Source organism: Octopus bimaculoides, chromosome 2 (assembly GCF_001194135.2).
Source record: "Octopus bimaculoides isolate UCB-OBI-ISO-001 chromosome 2, ASM119413v2, whole genome shotgun sequence".
Classification (NCBI taxonomy): domain Eukaryota; kingdom Metazoa; phylum Mollusca; class Cephalopoda; order Octopoda; family Octopodidae; genus Octopus; species Octopus bimaculoides.
Genome location: NC_068982.1, coordinates 27,824,463 through 27,845,300, shown reverse-complemented (window position 1 = coordinate 27,845,300; position 20,838 = coordinate 27,824,463). Strand labels below are relative to the sequence as shown.

General features: G+C 33.3%; 1 protein-coding gene across 1 annotated transcript in view; it reads left to right on the top strand.

Moving 5' to 3' along the window:
- Positions 1 to 20,838, top strand: part of LOC106872737 (ras GTPase-activating-like protein IQGAP1) — a 176,489-nt gene that overhangs the window by 89,486 nt on the left and 66,165 nt on the right. Inside the window, exons 6-9 of the mRNA XM_014919820.2 lie at positions 546 to 613; positions 3,079 to 3,170; positions 5,071 to 5,092; positions 10,778 to 10,956. Coding sequence (XP_014775306.1) covers positions 546 to 613; positions 3,079 to 3,170; positions 5,071 to 5,092; positions 10,778 to 10,956 — 361 coding nt within the window. The remainder of the gene's footprint in view (positions 1 to 545; positions 614 to 3,078; positions 3,171 to 5,070; positions 5,093 to 10,777; positions 10,957 to 20,838) is intronic.

Sequence of the window (20,838 nt, the reverse complement as noted above, 5' to 3'; positions counted from 1 at the left end):
TGTACCCACTTGTGCATGCACAATTACAATCACAAACTCCCACTTAAAAGATTGGTTCACTCAACTAATCTTGTGGTCTGTTCTCTTAATAAAAAGAACAATTGTTTCATTTTAAAATTGAGCAAAGGCATATCATGTGGCAAACTTGGAATATTAACAATCAGGCTTTGTATGCAAATTGTATGTGTGTGTGTGCGTGTGTGTACACATTCACACAGGGTATGTCTGTGAGTGTATAGTGTATGTGTGTGTTTATATAGCATGTGTACATGCATATGCTACATATATATGTTTAGTGAGTGTCAAAATGTATACATATGAATACATTGCACTGTATGTGTATGTATATCAACATTTAGCATCTGATTTCCATGATGGCATGGGTTGGATGGCTTGCAGAAACTAACAAGTCAGAGGACTGCACTAAGCCCCAGTGTCTGCTTTGGCATAGTTTCTATAGTTGGATGTCCTCTTTAACATTAACCACCTTACTCTGTGTGTGTGTACACATTACCTATTTACATGTTTCTTTTCTTTCTTTCCAGTTTATATTTATTTAAGCTTGGACTTGCTCCTCAGATACAAGATTTGTATGGGAAAATTAATTTCACAGGTAAGTATTTCTTTACAAATATCATCCATGGTACTCATTTCAAATTTATTGAAACAAGAATTGTAAATATAACTATATAAGTGTAAAATCTATTGAAATTAGTGAATTATGGGAATATCTTACAATTATGGGATTATTGTGAATTATGGAAATGCTGTGCAATGACAAAAATGCAGTTTATTGAGATGGTTAAATGTATCAAGTGATGTAGGAAGAAATAAAGTCTAATTTCCTCGTATATGGTCATGAATAGTAAGTAATGACTGAAAGGATGTGCTTGTGAAGACAAGTGGCTGAAATGGGGTTCTGCTGAAGGATTTCTGTAGTATTATTATTTGATAGGCTGCATAGCTTGGAGATCACAGATTCTCCCGAGGTCAAGCCACTACTTCTCTGTATTGAGAGGTCACAGCTCTGGTTATTACAGTTATGAGATTAGAATGTTGCAGGAAAGTCTTGCAAAACGAATTCTTCAAGCCTAGCCAATTGGTGGTAGACCCAGGAGTAGACCAAGAACAAGATGGTTGGTCTTAATTGGTCATGCTCTGGAATCCAGCTGGGCAGTCTGACTGTTGCTTCTGATAGGACCTTATGAAGGAGATGCTCAAAGACTTGACCTCCACAATCCTCCCAGGAGTAGTAGGTAGAGATGGATGGATTCAAGATACTGGATCTCATGAATGTGATGTGATACCGTGATGTAGACCCAGATAATTAATACTACTATAGGATGGGGTGGAGGCAAAAAACATGCCTCTCATTATTACCAATTTATAATTTTATAATCCTTCACAAGTTTCATTTCACTCTTTTTATCTCATCTATACTTCCTCAGCTTTTTCTTTAATATTTCTCAAAATTTGTAGTGATTTTTTTTTTTTTTTTTTTTTTTTTTTTTTTTTTTTAATGCTTATTTGTGATATTCAGATTCCAGGTAGCTTGCATTTACTCAATAGAAAGTGTTATTAGTTAAATAATTCCTTAGTTTAGCACACAAAATGTTTATAATTATCAGGGGGGGGGGGTGGAAGCAGTTCCATAAAAGAAAAATAAGATAATCTGCATCAAAATGAAAGCATATATTGGCTGTTCGTCTTTAGAAATAGTAAGACTATTTCCAAGAAGTAAAACATCGATAATTTGATCTGTAAATTAGAATATTATGAAAGATAGAAAAGATTTAAATGATTTTACAATGTCTTAATTAATCTTTATTAAATTAAACATTAATCTTCATCAACAGTTACTTTCAGCTTATTGAAATAATTGTAAAAATGTATGGTTTCTGGGAAATTTTTTTTTCATTTTTTAAATAATTGTTTCAGCTATAAATTTACATTCACAGACTGGAATGGAGGCTCAGTGTTTAAGTGTTATTTGATAGAGGACATTGCATTGTTGTTCCCTCTTTATAGCTTATATAGTTAGATGAAAAACAATATTAATATGCTAAATGTTTGAGAAAACTAGTATAGACCACCACTCATAGTCAGAAGGCTTTTATAATTTCAATTGTACCATGAAGGGAACAATTCATCTAAGAAACACTTAGATTGCATATATATAATCATTTCATTTGAAGGATGACTTAATGAAGAAAGGATATGGGATTAAGAGTTCATAAGGATTAACTTAGAGATCTAAGTTAGTGCATTTAGATTGAAAAAAAAAAAATATGAAACCTCTTCATTTTACTGTATTAGGTTGAACAAATGAAAACTGCAATCTAACTGTGGCTCTAGTGAATAAGAAGTAGATGGCCTTAAAGTACATATATCTATTGAAAACTGGTAGCTTTAAATGTTATTTATCATTGCTAAATCTACTAAATTTCTTTTCACTGCTATTTTTTTTTTTTTTTATTAGAAAAATGGAATCACTTAGAAAATGTCAGTTATATATTTGCTAATTTCAGTTAGTTCAATACTTGTATAGGACACAATGTGAAGGGTCAGTGAGAAACTCACTCTTTAGTTAATTGGCTAACACCATATTTTATGAGTCCTATTCATTTCATAATGATTATAATTAAGTACTTAAATTTGTTAGCTATTTTATTAAATTTTTAGTATTTATAATTGTAGAATCATTAGCAAGTCAGACAAAATTCTTTGTTGTATTTCTTCTGGCTCATTACATTCTGGGTTCAAATTCTGCTAAAGTTGACTTTGCCTTTCATTCTTTTAAGGTCAATAAAATCAGTACTAGTTGAACATTGGGATTGATGTAATTAACTTACCCACTTCCTTAAAATCGCTGGCTTTGTGCCAAAAATTTAAACCATTTTATTATAATTGTGAGTTCAGAAAAGTATACAGCAATACCTTTTAAGCAGTTTTAAGTAATGAAGAGACAATATACATTAGTCAAACTTGTTAAAATCTATCAACTCCCTTAGATTTCTGAAAGTGGTTAGAATTAACATTTCATTAAACATTAAAAATATTTTGTGTTTGTTCTTGCAGAGGAGGAGATTAGTAACATGAGAAAAGAGCTGGAGAAATATGGAATTCAAATGCCATCTTTTGGTAAAATTGGTGGAATTTTAGCTAATGAGGTGAGTAAATTTGTATCACTTTTATAAGGTTTTGCATAACAAATAGTTAAAGTGATATCAAATATTAATTTCTGAGATTTACTTAAATAGTTCAAGTTCAAATGCTGACACAAGCATTAATCCTTGTAACTTTATTTTAATGCAGTATAAATAGAAATGGTTTGTTGAATCAGTGTCATATCTTTCAATATATATTTGAGGTGGGATTTCTCTGAAGCACAATTCTTCAAATTTTTCTTATGTTTAAACTAATAATGTCTCAATATAAATTCTCTTTATTTACCACACACAGATGATTATTTTGGAGTTTATTTTCAATCAGTGAATTTTTCTAAGGCTTAAAGTTCAAATTTTTATGGTAAAATGTTTAGAATATTTCCTTTCACTGTCTTCGAGGCAGGTGGAGCTCAATAAATGTGTGAATCACTTGGAAAAAAGAAAAACAAAATAAATCAAATTGTGACTCAAAAGATTTCTTTACTTTTTACCTTATTGAAAATTTATAGATTTAGTAAAAGTTTGTTTGTATTGAATAAAATATCTAAGATAAGCAGTTTACTTGAGATGATAAAAATTTTATCTTCAGTTTGTTGCAGACTAGATTCATTCATTCAGATCAGAGTTTTGGGTCTTTTCTTATTTACTTTTTTTTTTTTTCTTATCACTACATCAGGTGTATTAGAAATAAGAACTTTAAGTCGTTTTCATTTTCAAGAAGTATAAATAGGGTTGACCATATTTTACCTCTTAGTTTTATGACCTTTTAATTGTTGTACTTGAAACATCTATGTCGTTTGATGTCTCATACCTCTGTTAATATCATATTTTGGTCAAGGAAATAAGTCTGATTGTCAAGAAGCTTTCTTTGCAATCAGACATTTGGTTCTAGGTTCAATCCCACCATGCAACATCTTGATCAAAAATCTTCTCTCATATCACTGGGTTAACAGTCACGAATGACCAGGAGATTGCACCTAGAAAGTTCCCCTCCAAGGTACAAGTCCAGGCAAAGTTTTTTGTGAATGACCAGCAGTTGCCCATGCATACCATGCCACTGATGTTGTCTAAGGACAATTCAGCTAGGTACTAGTGACATCACAACCCATTTCTACAGCTGAGTGAACTTGGGTTAATACTATACTGGTATTTGGTATATGAAAATTTTGATGAAACTTGTGTATGTATCTATTGGCTAATGAAATCAGTAAACTGATGTTTTTGAATAAAAATGTGTGATATTTGTTCTGCTTAGTTAGACAATCTCTTGTCACTCACCCCATCAGAAAAGCTGTAAACTATTAATTACACCGTCAAGAAGTCTGTAACTGATCGTGCTATTTTTTTCTCTCGGTGCAATTTAGAAATAAATTATTTCTGCACCTTTCAGTTTTCTGCTCCTGCTTGTTCATAACACAAATAGCACTAACTACCAGCCCTCCAAGAAAGTTTCTTTCTAGCCAAGAAATAAATCAATATTTGTGGTATGAGGTGGAAGAGGGGAAGAAAAATTCTAAGTTAACATGCCCAGAATTATCTTTCTGTAGACTGGTTAAAATGTTTCTGCAGGTTTTCATAAGGATTCTGTTCAACACTGTTTTGTATAAATCAATAAGGAAGCAATATTTCTAAAATGTTGTTATCTAATATTAATTAGATAAGATTGTTACTAGTTTCCAAGTCATTATGACATGTCAGGGTGAAATTCTTATTTTAAATTCTGTTTGCATGCATGCAAAAATGTGTGTCATACATAGCAGAAGATAATAATAAAGCTAAAATGAGCTATGATAAATGTGACTTGCATGTTTACTTACATATGCACTTTTGAACCCTATCAATAATTATTAAAGATCTATGACAAGTCTACTAAAGTTTTTTTTTTTTTTACTTTTTGTTTTAGATGTCTGTTGATGATGCAGCATGTAAGTACTAAATATTTTTGTTGTTGACTTTAGTTTTTGTTTGTTCTTTTTATTTATTTCACTGAGTTTAACTAAATGTAAGCTCATTCATTCACTTACATACATACATACACATATATAGAAGTGAGTTCACATATTAATTCATACTTTTCCTCTACTTTTTCAAATAACAAAGATTCTTATGTTCATCTAATTTGTAAGACTGTTGTGTTTAGCATGTTTTAAATGTTTGCATGTTTTTGGTTTGTTTTGTTTTTGTGTGTGTGTGGTTTTTATCAATAATTTCTGATAGTGTTTTAATGATAATTTAAAAGATCTGAAAATGATTGCAATATTGTATTCTTAAAACTTTAATTTTGGTAAATTGTATTGTACTGTATCCACATGCTGGCCTTGTAAATTTGGATGGAGGCTATAAGATGATATATATTCTCCAAATTTACAAGACTAGAAATATTTTCAATGGGTATGATTTTGATAAATCTGTTATTGGTCTAAAACTAAACTTAAGCCATTTTCTAAATCAGTTATTTAAAAGACAAAAAGTCATTCAGTGAACTACAATGTGAACCAGCTTTCACTATTCTTTCAATTCTGTCATGACAATGGTGTTACTCCGGAGCAGTGGAAAACTGCCAGTGTTATCCCTCTGTTCAAATAAGGTTGACCGCACATCGCCTGTCAACTATCGCCCCGTCAGTCTTACTAGCTGCATCGCCAAACTGATGGAATCCTGTGTCAGAGAAACCCTTTGGAACTTCTGGAAGTCTCACAGCCTCATCCAGCTATCACAATTTGGATTTGTTCCTAACTCCGGCTGCTGTAATCAACTCATTGAGTTTCTTCAGGACAGTACCCGAATCACTGGTGGCGGCTCCTGGGTGGATGTTGTTTTCCTTGACTTTGCTAAGGCTTTTGATTCTGTGCCACGCAAAAGACTTATGGTGAAACTCTCTGCAATGGGTGTAAGAGATGATCTCTATAACTGGTTGAAGCCCTTCATTATCGGCCAGAAAGAGGTTGTCACAGTTCTAGGACAGCACTCTTCATCCTATGAGATGACATCTGGTGTGCCACAGGGATCTGTTCTTGGCCCCCTTTTATTTGTTGCATATATTAATGACATAGATGCCAACTTAAAGGAATGCCACAGTGCTGAAATATGTAGATGACATCAAGCTGTACCTCGAAATAAAAAGGACAGATCTTGTCTGTACACTATAGATCTTTATTGCAATCAGACCTAGACACGATCCAGCAAAAGATCATGGACTAGAAACTCAAGCTGGCTGTGGACAAATGTACCACCATGCATTTTGGGAGGAAAAACCCAGCGTCTACTTACTCCCTCCACAGCACTAATCTCAAAAAGTCTTCTTGTGAATGTGACCTGGGTATTATTGTCGACAGCGATTTGTGTTGGACAAAACACATTGCTAAAATTGCCAAGAAGGCTGAGGGTGTCTTGGCATCACTTACCAAGTCCTTTGTGAGCTGCTCTCTGGCTATCTATCTGAGGCTTTATATAGCTATGGTGCAGCCTCACTTGGAATTTGCGTCTCTGGTCTTGAACCCCTATCTTGCCCAGGATATTAATCGTCTGGAAACCGTTCAGCGACATGCAACCAAGAGAGTACCCTCCATCGGGCATTTGCCATATTCTGAACACCTTACTTCCCTGTGCATGGATACATTGAAACTCTGATGTCTGGCAGCTGATTTGGCAGACGCCCATAAAATTATTAACCATCTTACTAGCAATAACTCTGAGCACCTTTTCAAATTCCACCTGTCTAACACCCATGGACATGTTTACAAAGTCAGAAAACAGCTCAGCTCCCATGACTTTCAGAAACACTTTTTCACGCTAAGAGTTGCTGAAGTATGGAACAAACTGTCGGCATCAGTTGTTAGTTGTTGGAGCACTGCATCCTTCAAAACTTCCGTGCTTCCTGAGATTCACCAAAACTACACCTGATTTTCTCCCCTCCATACACACGCAAGCATGTATCTGACTCGTACACTGTTCACTTTCCAGGCATTTGTACAATACTGCATATGCTTTATATGCACTTTTGACAAGTTGTAGTGCACCTGAGCACTGCATACAATAATTTCATTATTATTATTATTATATATTGTGTGTGTGCACATGCCTTCCCCTGCCTCTCTTTCTCTCATTGTCCTCTCCCCACAACTTATCCACCACCTCAACATCTCACCTTTCCCTCTTTAGCCCTCCTCCACAACCCCCTCATGCCTTTCTTTCTTTCAGTGACCCTCTCCCCACAGCCTCTCTGGATTCTTGCCACCCTCACCTTTTTCTCTTTTCTATGTTCTCTTTCCCTCATATTCACCTTTATATCTTGAGATAGCACTGAATTCCATCATCTTTAGTACTTTTCTCTCATTTTCACTAAGCCTTGATATTACTCCCTTCTCCATTCCACTGCCCTTTCCACTGCTTTCTCTACCGTCTCAACACAAAATCTTTCCCTTTCATATCTTACCTAATTTCCTTTCAGTCACTGGGGCTCTTTAGCTTTGCAAGTTACAAGGCAACCTCACTAGTGATGGTACCATGAATAAAAGCATCCAGTACACTGTGGTCTTGTGTTTCATCACTATCAAACTGGCCAGTCCATATTAGCATGATAAAAGCACTCATTACTTTTGTTTAATAATTTTGAAAATTGAAAAATGTTTACATTCTTCTCATCACCAAAGTCAGTTAATGAAAGTAATTTTTTCAAATCTGGTCTAAATTCATTTGAGGAAGCAGATTGTTGGCAAATAGTATTTAAATGGAAAATCTTATTGAATAGATTTAATTTTAAAACATTATTTCTCTATAAAGATAGGTCTGAAATTTGCAAAAGAATTCTGTTTCTAAAAGATTGAGATTTTTGTCCAGATACAGAAAAAAGGGTACAGATATAAATATAGGTGTGCAAAGAATACAATGTATGGCCATTTTTATATTAGACCATGTAATATTAGCTGTATATTGTATGGATTATAATTTTTCTTTTTATTCCTCTATTAACATAGGGTATATTTTTTTAAGTTTTAGTAATTTACCACAAAATCTTGCTCTTAAACATTTTCTGCACTAGATATGATATGCTTTTTGTAGAAAAACTGGTTCAGTTATAGTTCTTACACATTGTTTAGTTATTCAATCACTCTTAGAAATGGATTTGAATAGGTAATTAGGTTCTAATTTCCTAAACTATATTCATTGCCTACTCTTACACTTTCTATAGTGAATAGATTTAAAGTAGTTATCAAATTCAGCTGCTGCAATTTATTGATGTGAGAATTATCAATTTTATATAACTTGGCAAAAAAAAAAAGTAAGAAAATAATAAATAGCTATAGTTTATTGTATAAAAATGAGAATAGAAAAAAATCTGTCCAATTCCATTCTTCCCCTACTTCTGAATATTTTGTTTCTATTCTGTTTTCAACTTTTCCCTTTCATCCTGCTGGTTTATTTAAGTTCTACTTTTACCACCTTATTTCTCCTACATTCACATTTACCTAACTAAATTACTGAGATTTTCTCCAGGAAGATGTGATGAATGAAGCAAAATGAAAATGTCAGTTTCTAACTGATTGGAAAACTAATTTTGCAAAAATAATTATGCTCACATTGCATAAAGCTAGCACTTTATTTGGTTTTTAGCACACTAGCACCAGTCTTTTAATTGAAGAATGTCTAAACCAAAAATTATGCTTTTGTTGAAATATTTTGAATTATATTTTTCTCTTCTGGTATGATGTGATTGCTAGGATTAATCTTATTTGGAGTGTTAATGGTTAGGAAGATTCTAGTCTCTTAAGCCTCTTAATGTTACCACGCACCTAATAATTGGATGCAATGATTTAAACCATATCTGACATTGATAAAATGGATATTTTTGTGTGCATTTAATTAGTAAATGCCCATGCTTTATTTAGCCATCTTGTATTTTTATTATTTGGCAGTACCATTAGAGAATTGGAAAAAATGTCTTGCAATATTTGTTCTGGATCTTTACATTCTGAATTCAAATCCTGCCTAGATAAGCTTTTTCAATACTCTGGAGTTAATATAATAAAGTGCCAGTCATATACTGGGGTTGAGGAATAAAAGTAACAGTCAAATACTGTGATTGATGATATCCTCTTCCCTTCAAAATGGTGGGCTTTGTACCTAAATTAGAAACCATTATTCTTTTTTGTTACATGATGCTAAGAGTATATTTTCTTAGATTTGGAAAATGGCATTCTGTAAATCTGATTGCCAGTAGCAATGGGCCACAGTAATCTGTACATCTTTTCCCTTGGTGATTACTAATTGGTTTAAAGTTTGAAGCAGCTTCTGTGAGTATATTGGAAGGGTTCACTCTAATAAGGAATTGAGGAGTTAAGTTTGTAAATTGAGTTGACCTATGTGGAAAATATATTTCTATTGAGTTGACTTATGTGGAAAAGGTATTTCTATAATGGTAAAAGCACAACAGTTATCTTTCAGTTGTAGAGTATGCAAAAGAGAGAGAATTGTAATAATCAATCCATGGTTGAGTTGACAACTTCAGTCAAATCAATGAAATTTATTTAAAATAATCTAAAAACAATTTTTTCTCTCTATTGTAAATTAAAAAGTAACAATTATTTTGAAAATGCAAACCTTGTATATTTGTTTATTTACTGTCCATTTTTATTCTTTCAAATAAATAGTGGTTACACTTGAAATCTGAATCATTCTTAACTAACTTGAATGCTAAATGGTTTTAATGTACCTATTTAGAGAGCTTTATTGCAGTCTTGCTAGTAGATATTTACGTGTGTGTTTGTGTGAGAGAGAGAGGGAGAGAGAGAGAGAGAAAGGTATTTATTTGACATCTGCAGAAGCAAATCTAATATTTCGAATTGAATTAGTTGCTTGAAATCAAATTTATTCTTGAATGAAGTTTGGATATATTATCAGATATAATTCTACTCAGCTCAGAGGCAAGAGATATATATATGTTATGTATATGATGTACATAGAATTAGTTTTGTACATTGGTTTTTAATTTGATATCAGTGGTTATAATGGTCATGACATTTTTAAAAACTTATAGGTCTAAATGAAAATATCTATAACTGGATTTAAATGTGATATTGTTTGTAAAATTACTCGGAAAAAAAAAAAAGTAGGATTGGTTGAGTGTTTAAGATGTTGGATTACAGTCAGGAAGTTAAAACTTGCAACAAACCTATTGTTATTTGTGAGCAGTGATTGCATTTGTCAGTTTTATTTATTTCATTTATGAACAATGACTATTAAAATGAAATTAAATAGTTAGCATGAAGTGTTGGCACCAAGTAAAATGCACCCATGCTGGTGCCACATAAAAAGCACCTTATACACTCTGTAAATTAGTTGGTGTTAGGAAGGGCATTCAGCCATAGAAACTATCAAAACTTACAGTTGATGCTGGGTGAAGTTCTCCAGTCTGCCAGCTCCTGTCAAACTGTCCATCCCATGCCAGTATGGAAAACAGACATTAGATGATGATGAAGTAAATACTAATTGAATTTAGACATTTTCTTTGTTATGAAGTGCAAACTAAGTTTATGTTAGTTATGACTATTATATCTTATCAATTGCAAGAGATGAAATGTCACATAGATTTGTTCTCGGTTTATTTGTAGTACATGCAGCTATCATTGCTATAAATGATGCCATTGATCGCAAAGATGCGCCAGAGACAATGAAAGCTCTACAAAATCCAGCAGCTATGCTGGTTAATTGTCAAATGGATTTTGCTGAAACTTACCAAACAGAATTATGGGAAGCTAAGCAAACAAAAGCTGAAAATTCAAGAAATAAGGTAAGATATTTTGTAATCTTTACCCAATTTGAATTTCTCCCTCTCCTTTTATTTTCAGTCCTGATAAAAATTTTGAAGATTTTTGCATTTTCTAAAATGTTATTCTCTCCATAATTTCTTGATAAATGTTGCACTAAATATTACTACTTACAATTATTTCATTTTGAAATGGATTTTTTAGACTAGTCATGGGAAGCCTGTGGCCCACAGAACTTTCTGAATGACATGCCTAAGGAAAATTACCCTCAGTTTTTTTGTTGTTTTTTTTTTTAGGAGTAGGGCCCACCTATTAATGAGCCATCTGTCATATGGCCTGTATCTCAAAAAAGGTTGTCCATGCCAGCTTTAGACAATAAATGTAAGGTTCAAAGCTTTGAGGTAATTGACTGAAGACAAGTTAATTTTTAGAACACATAACTGTTGTAATAACTGTTAATCTAACAAGAGATTCAGAAATACTTTAACTATTTTCTCATGACAGGTAAAATACATCAGTTTGTTAATTGCAACTTGTTAATGTTCACTTGCAGTCTTGCCATTTATATTTAGATTACATTTCAAAATTATCATGAAACGAGTATATTAATGGGATATAGTTTTATAATTATATCTGAATAATAAACAAGCACAATGAGTTTTTTTTCACTTTTATTGGTCAACTAATGAATCACTTAACCAATTAACTAATTGTTTGATTAATCATTCACTCAATCAATGAGCTAGGTTCATCAGTCCTTTCATTGCCATTCATGGTCTCATTAATGACATTCCGTCTCTATTCTAGATTTGTCTGTCTCCTAGTTTACAGGTCCTATATATTTATAGGGATGTGTGTGAGAGAGAGAATGCAAGTACGAAGTGGACTAGTTTGGTAGCATGCCAACAGATGGCAGCACATGGTTGCATGCACAGTGAGAGCTAGCAGTGACCTTCATGGGGCAGTGTGCCAAATGACATCGCTGTATTTATTTCGCAAGTTAGGAAATTTGTGATTTTGTGATCACTTGTATGCTGTAGTCTGCAATTTTTGTTATGGACAGGAAGCTGGAACATAGAACAAACATAGAATTTTGTGCTAAACTTGGAAAGTCTGCTACAGAGACATTGGGCACACTTTAGCAAGTTTATGTCAACAAGGCAAAGGGTCATACGCAATGTTTCGGGTGGCACAGGCACTTCAAAAGTGGAAGAGTGTGTCTGGAAGATGATGAGTGATGTGGAAGACCTGTCACAAGCATCACCCTCAGAAATGTGAAGAAAATTCATCAGCTTGTAGGAGTATCAATAGAGGACAATCAACAACATTTTGAAGTGTTTAAGCAACTGAATCTGGTGTGCAAAGAATTGAATTCTTCACAACGACAATGCACCCTGTCACCAAGCTTTCTTCACTCGTCAGTTTCTCACCAAAAGCTTGGTATTGCTTCTGCACCTGCTATTCACCAGATTTAGCACCTGAGGACTTTGATCTCTTCCCCAAGATGAAAACGCAGCTCAGAGGTTGCTGTTCTAACACCATTGTTGAGATCAAGAGTGAATCACAGGTCCTCAACTCACTTACAAAAAACAACTTCATGGCGGGATTCCAGAAGTGGCAAAAATGCTGGGGTTGGTGTATTGTTACACAAGGTGACTATTTCAAAGGAGATGATGTTAAAATTTAAGTTTATAAGTTATTTTTTATTAAACATGACTAGTCCAGGAATGTGTACAGTGTGGATTGAAGTAAATGAGTTTGGATGAGTTGTTTTTATAAATTAGTTGTCTGTGCAATGCAAATTGTTTTTCATGCAGATGGCATCTTTAGATTATCCTGGAAACAATTCTATTTTCTTATACCAACTAGTATACAATCATATATTTGATGATTATGATATGCTTTGACAAATATTGCAAAATCTATACATTGATAATGAGGTCATAAGACTCAAACATGTTTGGATTGTCTTTTGTGTTATCTGAAATAATTAAGCTATTTTACTAACAATTTTTTTTACTTATTATTTGTAGTTAGCTTTTTTTAATGAAATCTGTTAATATTAACTACATAATTGTGTCCAGTGATAGCAGCATAGCAGCAACAACAATCACTAATAATTGTTGTTACAGTCGCTGCCAACATTATTAATGTGCTGTTTTAAAGATGAGGAGTAGTTGATTGAGCATATGACTGGAAGCCAGACATTGTAAATGCTTGTTTTGCTGTTATTCATGTATAAAATATGAAATTAAACTCACTATAGATAAAAGATTCTCAAATGGTCTTTAAAAAGTAAGTGAAGATAATAATAGAACGAAGAAAACATGTAATGATATGATGCTTCAGTGAATTGATTGCTTTTAGCTGACATTGGTGCAAGCGTGGCTGTGTGATAAGAAGCTTGCTTCCCAACCAGATGGTTCTGGTTTCAGTCCAGCTGCATGGCACCTTGGGCAAATGTCTTCTACTATAGCCTGGGGCTGACCAAAGCCTTGTGAGTGGATTTTGTAGACAGAAACTAGCTTATCAAATATGTGTGTCCTTGTGTCTATGTTTGTCCACCACCACCACCACTTGACAACTGGTGTTGGTGTGTTTATGTCCCTTGTACTTAGCAGTTCAGCTAAAGGGACTAATAGAATTAGCACTAGGCTTTAAAAAAATAATTACTGGGGTTGATTCATTCAACTAAAATTCTTCAAGCTGGTGCCCTAGCATGGCCACAGTCTAATGACTGAAACAGATAAAAAATAATAATATGGGAGAAATAACATTTAGTATAGTAGTGGGAAAAATCATTGGTGTGGATGCTGGTGCCACATGAAAAGCACTGGTGATGGTGCCATGTAAAAAGCATCCAATACACTCTGTAAAGTGATTGGTATTAGGAAGGGCATCAAGCTATAGAAACCAAGCCAAAATAGGCTATGGAACCTTGTGCAGGCCTCTGGCCTTGCCAGTTGCTTGTCAAGCTATCCAACCCATGCCAGCGTGGAAAACAGATGTTAAATGTTGAAAGTAATGGTATACTGAATTTTTTTTAAACTTCAATATTGCGTTCAATAATGGAATTTAGATATACAGTAATGTTGTTAACAGGATTTATGATCATAAACCTCAGAAGAATCCTTCAGACATAAATGAAACAGCTTTAAGATCTCTCAATGCTTGAGGGTGTAATTGTGCCATTTTGCTTTCAACCCACAATACTTTAAACTATTTGTAATTGTATTTTTCCTTCTTTGACAAATAAAGAATTTTGTTTCTAACATGCAGATTGCTAACTAAATTGAAAGTTTAAACGAGATACTTTTTGTTTTATTTATTTAATTATTTTCATATCATGACAAATGTATCTTGCTGTAAACATCTTACTGCAGAAATGTTTACAGTGAGAATTACTGCTGCAAAATCTGTAGCAGTAGTATTTATGGTGAAAATAAATAGATTAAATTTTCCTATGGTAAAACTACTTGCTATGAAAGTTAATAACCAGTTCTCATTTAAAATAAAAAGGTTAACAACCCATTAATGCAGACAAATGCAAACTAGCTCCATCTCAGATCTGCCTGTATATCCTAATATAATGATTAAGTATTACTATGATAGGAATAACCTCATTGTGAGGGAGAGGCATAACTCAATGGTATTATCATGCTAAAGGCAAAACTACAAGATTATGTTCACGACCTTAAGTTCAGGTTGGGATATGATAATTGAAAATTATGTAGGCTCGATCAGCATGTATCTCATTACATCCACTACACCCATTAAACCTAATACTGGTGGAAGTGTCACATTATGCTTTTATGCATCACCATAGTTCTTTGATATTCTATGCTTCTTTTACATTGCTCCTCAAAATATGTGGAAAATTTTGTATTTGAATATCTAACATACCAAATTATAAAGAGTATTTGTAAAGTCATGCTTTTGTGATATCAATAAGATACAGATGACAACTTCACTCCTTTCTCTTCTCAATGCACAAGGAATGTGGGAGTCGGAACCATGAATACACTCATCCCGACCTTAAATTCCTTTACTTCATCCTTCACAAAACCATTTGGATGTCATTCCCATCTTTTAATTTCCCAACAGTCCAGCCAGAATGCTGAATCTTACTGTACAGTATACTATACATTAATCTGTTTTATTATGTGAACTGAATAAAATATATAAGCATAATTATAATAAATAGAAAACTTAACAAAGGACAGCTAAGAATAGTCTCCATAAGGAGACATTGACCATAATATAAAACCTGGCAATAGAGTAATAGGTGTATATGTGTCATTTTCATCACTTATTGGCTCTATTAGAAATAGACAAGTGTTCTTTAAATAACTGCTTTGTAAAATTAGAGTAATAAAGGTTGCCATGCAATTGGAAATGAAGCTAATTAGTATATCATCAATAGGAAATTTATATAGACAAAGGAGACAGTGACTAATGTTCTTAATATTATATTTTGAGGACATGAGCATAAGTTGAGCAGATGGGAAGATAATACTAACAATCATGTGATTAATTTCAATGGGTTTAATACTTATAATTAATCTGTATATGTTTAAAAGTTTGATTATAGAAATTTTATTCATTGTTTGTAAATATTCTTAAGATTTAGGTGTTTTATTTTCAATCTCTTCTATAACCCCAAGTCACCTCTCATTGAGTCGACTTGTAATCAAAGGCATTCCAGCCTTGACCAGCCCATCATTTTTGCATTGTTCAATGTATTCTTCATTTAAGATGATGTGATTTGAAGGAGATTTGGCTGCTATTTCTAGCAGATTGAGCAACTACATAGAGACTTCTTCACTGGCTCATTTAAATCTCTTAAATCCAACTAGCACATGCACAGTTCTTTTAAAATCACTCTTACTATTGAAATGATGTAATAGATATACTGGCCAGTCTCTGTTACTTCCACAACCTACATAGTGCTGAAGGTTGTTATAGTAAAATTATTGTAGCTTGGCTAAAGAGCATGTTCTCCTTTTTCTGACATGTTTAAGAAGTGATGCTGCATAGTAGAGAGACATTACTATTCAGTGTGGAACATTTATGTCAGCATTGTAACTTGCATGAAAGTGAGTTGAAAAAGTGGTTGTGCATTAAAGGTGACAGCTGATATGTGCAAGAGAAATGACTCAGCTGGGACATGTATGAATGGATAATTAATACTGGACGGAAAAGTGCTTTGTATTGATTAGTTGAAGGTGCCTTTAAGAGAAATTGGTGTAGATATTAACAAGTGATAATGTGGTGCACAGCAGGCCTAACCAACCTGGAAAGTCTGTTTAGTTTTTTTTTTTTTTTTTTTTTTTTTTTTTTTTTTTTTTTAAATTCAAATGTATGTGCAACATCCATGTTCTTTGTAGCCTTAGATATTTCTATTTGAATCACTCACTCAGCAACAGTATTATTGGTCAACTTTGTAAACCTTTACCGATCTTGCATGGGCATAGAAAAGGTATCTAACTCCTTTAAATGGCCATTGTAAGACTTTTGCTCAGCTCTGCAAGTGAATCATACACTCAGGAAATTTACCAGGGCTTGTACTGACCACATGTAACCTGTTTACAGCTAAGTGCTCTGAGTTATTTAGCAATGTCAAAATGTTGACCATTGATAATTTTGACCAGTAAACCGAAACTGAGTTAGTTACTGTGGTTCCCACTGTTTGCACTTTTTAACCTCAGGTCATCCCCGATTGAGCAGATCTATGATCAGGCATTCTAGCCATGGCCATTTTGTTTATGTTTTTTAAGACATAGTTTAGAGTGTAATTTAAAGGAGATTTAACTTTCTTGCAAGCCAAGTGACTAACAGAGGCTCTTTTAATGGCTTAAAATTCAGTGCTTTATTTAGCAAGATAGTTTTTATTGGAGTGTTAATAGATATTTTTCATTAAGCATTAAGAATCACCATTATTTCTACTTCCAGTGCTGGCATTGGATTGGAGGGGGTGGTCACAGTCTAAGCCAGTTCTAATTTCAAGTTACTTGTCTCCTAGATGGTTCTATAGCTGGATACCAACAATTTTACAATGTGTACTGAGTCTGGGTGTATTTTATCAGAACTCCAGCACTGTGAGTTGTCCTTACCGTTTGCAAAACTAATCGGTCCTCGCTATTCTACATTGCTCCTTTTGTACAATCCGTGATCAAGAAGGTGAATAGCTTATTATTTAGATTGCTTGCCAAAAGAGAGAGAAAAGATTTTTAAAAAAAACATTCTCAATAAGTTACATTCCTGGAACTCAGCACTTTACCAAAAGCCCTTCAAGGTAGTGCCCCAGCATGGCCACAGTCCTATTACTAAAACAAGTTAGAGTAAACTATTGTAATTTTTGAAGTTTTACCTTCTGTAAAATCTAAGCAAAAAGCTTCTAAGAATTTTCAAACATTTGTTTTGTCTTCATTTTTTCATGAGTCAGGCACTAGAAATATATTTTTAAAAAAAAGTAAGCATGTGACAAAGATAAGGAAATTTAGGTTATACAATCATTACAGTGACAAAATCACTGCCATTAACAGGCTACTTTCCTGTTAAATGTGTTGGGTTGTGGGGTGCACTAAATTCTTTAGTTCTAATTTTGTCTTGTCTGCTTTCTAAATTTAGACTCTGCCATTATCATATATGTTTCAGTCCCTGCATTCAATAAATTAAATGCCAGTTATATTCTAGGGTTTATTTACTCATCCACTACAACAATTAGCCTTGTGAGTAACTACAGAAGCCTTGTTGAATTTGTGAAAATAGAATTTCTTTTTTGTTACATGACTTCAGAAAATATTGCGGGCGTGGACATATATATTCAACTTTAATATTATTCTTATTAGTCTTTAAAAATTTTTTTAAAAATTCAAGGCAACAAACACGGTTTTTGAGATAGTTAAAACAGTAGAATCTTTTAAACGCGCGCAAACACACACACACACCCACACAGAAGCAGGTAGTTGTTTGCTACTGTCATTAAAAGTAGGTCACTTACATAGATGTATTGGTTAACTTGTTTTCTTTTTTAAAATTACTGTTATTTAATGTAACTTGAAAGAGAGTGTGAATATTGCTTGACATGATAGTTGCTAATAATTATTCAATTATACTTTGGTTAAAACAATAGTTTGATCAGAAATGGAGTTTTGCTTTGCGAGTGTGTATGTTCATGAAACTAAATGTCACAGAAGAACTTAATAGGTATTTAACAGATAGATTGACTATTTTACTACAGAAATCAGATACATACACTAGTATGGCTAGGGGTGGGAGGCAGAGGGAGCAGGTCCCCACTACCTGGGTGACACTTCTATGGGGGCGGCACCACTTTTGAGTCTACTGTATATGTATTTTTTGTGGGGGCCCAAGGGCGTCAAATTGAAGGGCCGTCCCAGGTGGCACACACTCTAGCTATGCTAGTGGATATATCTGCTTAAAATTTCTTTACCCTTAACTGTGAAAAGAAGTTTTATATACCCATCTCTCTTCTGTTGAAGAATGTCACGTTTGTAACTATTTTTATTGTCCAGTTTGAGGTAGTATCACTTGAAGAAAATATCACTTTTATTTTTTGTTAGATATTTAACATCATCACTGGAATAATCATAAAATTTTATTTCACAGTTAAAGGGTTAATGTTGTTGACATTAAAATGTCAACAAAATTAACCCTTCCCTGGTTAAACTGTCTTGTTAGTACTCCACTTCATTTGTTGTGTTGAGGCAAACTGCAAGGTTCATAGAATCCATGGTTGAAAAAAAAACAAAAAACAGGAAAATTTCAATAAACAACTGATTTAATGTTTTTTTTTTTCTCATTGTTTTATGATTTTGAAAAACTTTTTGTCTATGTGTAATGATATTATGTAAATTGTTATTGTCTACAAATCATGTATTATTAATGATTTAAAATAATAACTTTAACTATTATTTATGGTATTCTAACAAAATGTGACATTTCTCTTGTGGCTTCCCCCACCCAGCCAAAATTGTGACTTTTCACTGATTTTTTTTTTCACCTCATGTCTTTATTTCTGTTCACTCGGTACATCAGCTTATCTCACTCTAACTGAAAATAGCATCCTCTTAATCTTGCTTGCTTTGTGTAGAAAGAACTTAATCTAAAAATTCATTTGCAAGCAATTTAAAATATCTGGGGGAAAAAAAATACTACCCAGGCCACTAGTGAAACTAAATTAGGTTATTGATTTAGTTTTCCTTTTATGCTTGATTTCCTGAGAGAGAATTTCAAATTCTGTTGTAGTAAGGACATCTGTTTATTAAAAGAAATGCTTTCATTGCAAGTTTAGTTATCAAACCAACAGTGATAAGTTTTGGGCTTAGATTTTGCAACCCTCTGCTATGTTCATACTTTACTAAGGTAATAAGAAATACAAATCATTTATCATCCACATGATTTGCTCTTTTAATTACTTTGGTAAAGTGTGAATAGAGTAATCTCATTGTCTCTGAGATGTCATATTCTTATAAGAAACTATAAATCTAACAGCTGACAAAATGTTGGTTGAAGAATGTATGTCTCAGCCAGCAGAAGACAGGAAATGTTTAACTAAGTATATCTTTTACTTGTTTCAGTCATTGGACTGCAGCCATACTGGGGTATCACCTTGAAGGGGTTTAGTCCAAACAAATCGAGTACTTAATTTATCAGTCTCTTTTGCCTAACCACTAAGTTATAGGTACATAAACATTGGTGGTCAAGCAGTAGTTGTGGGACAAGCACACACATACACACACATGACGGGCTTCCATACAGTTTCCATCTATGCAATTCATTCACAAGGTATTGGTTTACCCAGGACTATAGTAGAAGACACTTGCCTAAGTTGCTGTGCAGTAGGACTGAACCCAAAATCAAGTGGTTGAACTGCAAGCTTCTTAACCATCTAGCCATACCTGTACATGTTTTGCTTAGATATTTATGTGCCTGTACAAATTTAGTACTGTTAAATTCATGTCATCAATTGCTAATAACCTAATGTGAAAAATAGAAATCATACCTGTCAAGAATTATGAAGTCTCTGAAAAATGACAGGAATCTTGGTTAATGCAAGAACAACTTTGTGTTATATTATATCCAAGTGATCTTTTATAATATATCTGTAGTTTGATGAGAAATCATTTGTTTAATTTGAAACTGTAAGTTTCCAAAGGCATCATCTTAATGAATGTCTATAGCTAATGGATGTCCATTGTATATTTAGTTCAGGTTATATAAGCAGTGAAATAAAATATACCCCGTTTTATAAAAGTAAATGTTTTGTAGAGTTTTGTTGCTGCATTGCTAATGTTTTAATTAATATCTTTTAACATTTACCAATGTAGTAATGTTTCTGTGAATTTGGAATTAATTTTTGCTTGAAATACTGTTTTCTGACGCACAAGTCAATGTAGTATATAATATAAACATTCAAACATCATCACTATCCTGCTGCATTTCACATGGAATTTTTGGCACTTCAGAGTGATCTTGGTGCATGTCAATGTACCATCTTTGGCTATAAATTTTGCTCTGAAAAATTGAACTTGAATGCCAGAAAATATGACACTTATTCAATAACTAGCAGAAATACCCGGCGTTGCCCGGGTTAAAGAGAATAATGAAATCTAAAAACGCCGTCTAGACTACGCATCATCTTTATATATAGAGATGTATATATACACACAGGCACCCAAACACACGTATATATATGTATATCAATATAAATATATGAAAGTCAATGAAGTTTCGTAAAAGAAGGTGATCATGTACATACTTTCTTGCTGTTGTGATTATAACACCTCATTGTAAACTATGTTCCTTGTTTTCCCTTGTGGAGCATATACAAATAGGTTTTTTGTTGCTGCCCACTCTTGAGCAGCCAACATACAGTTGTC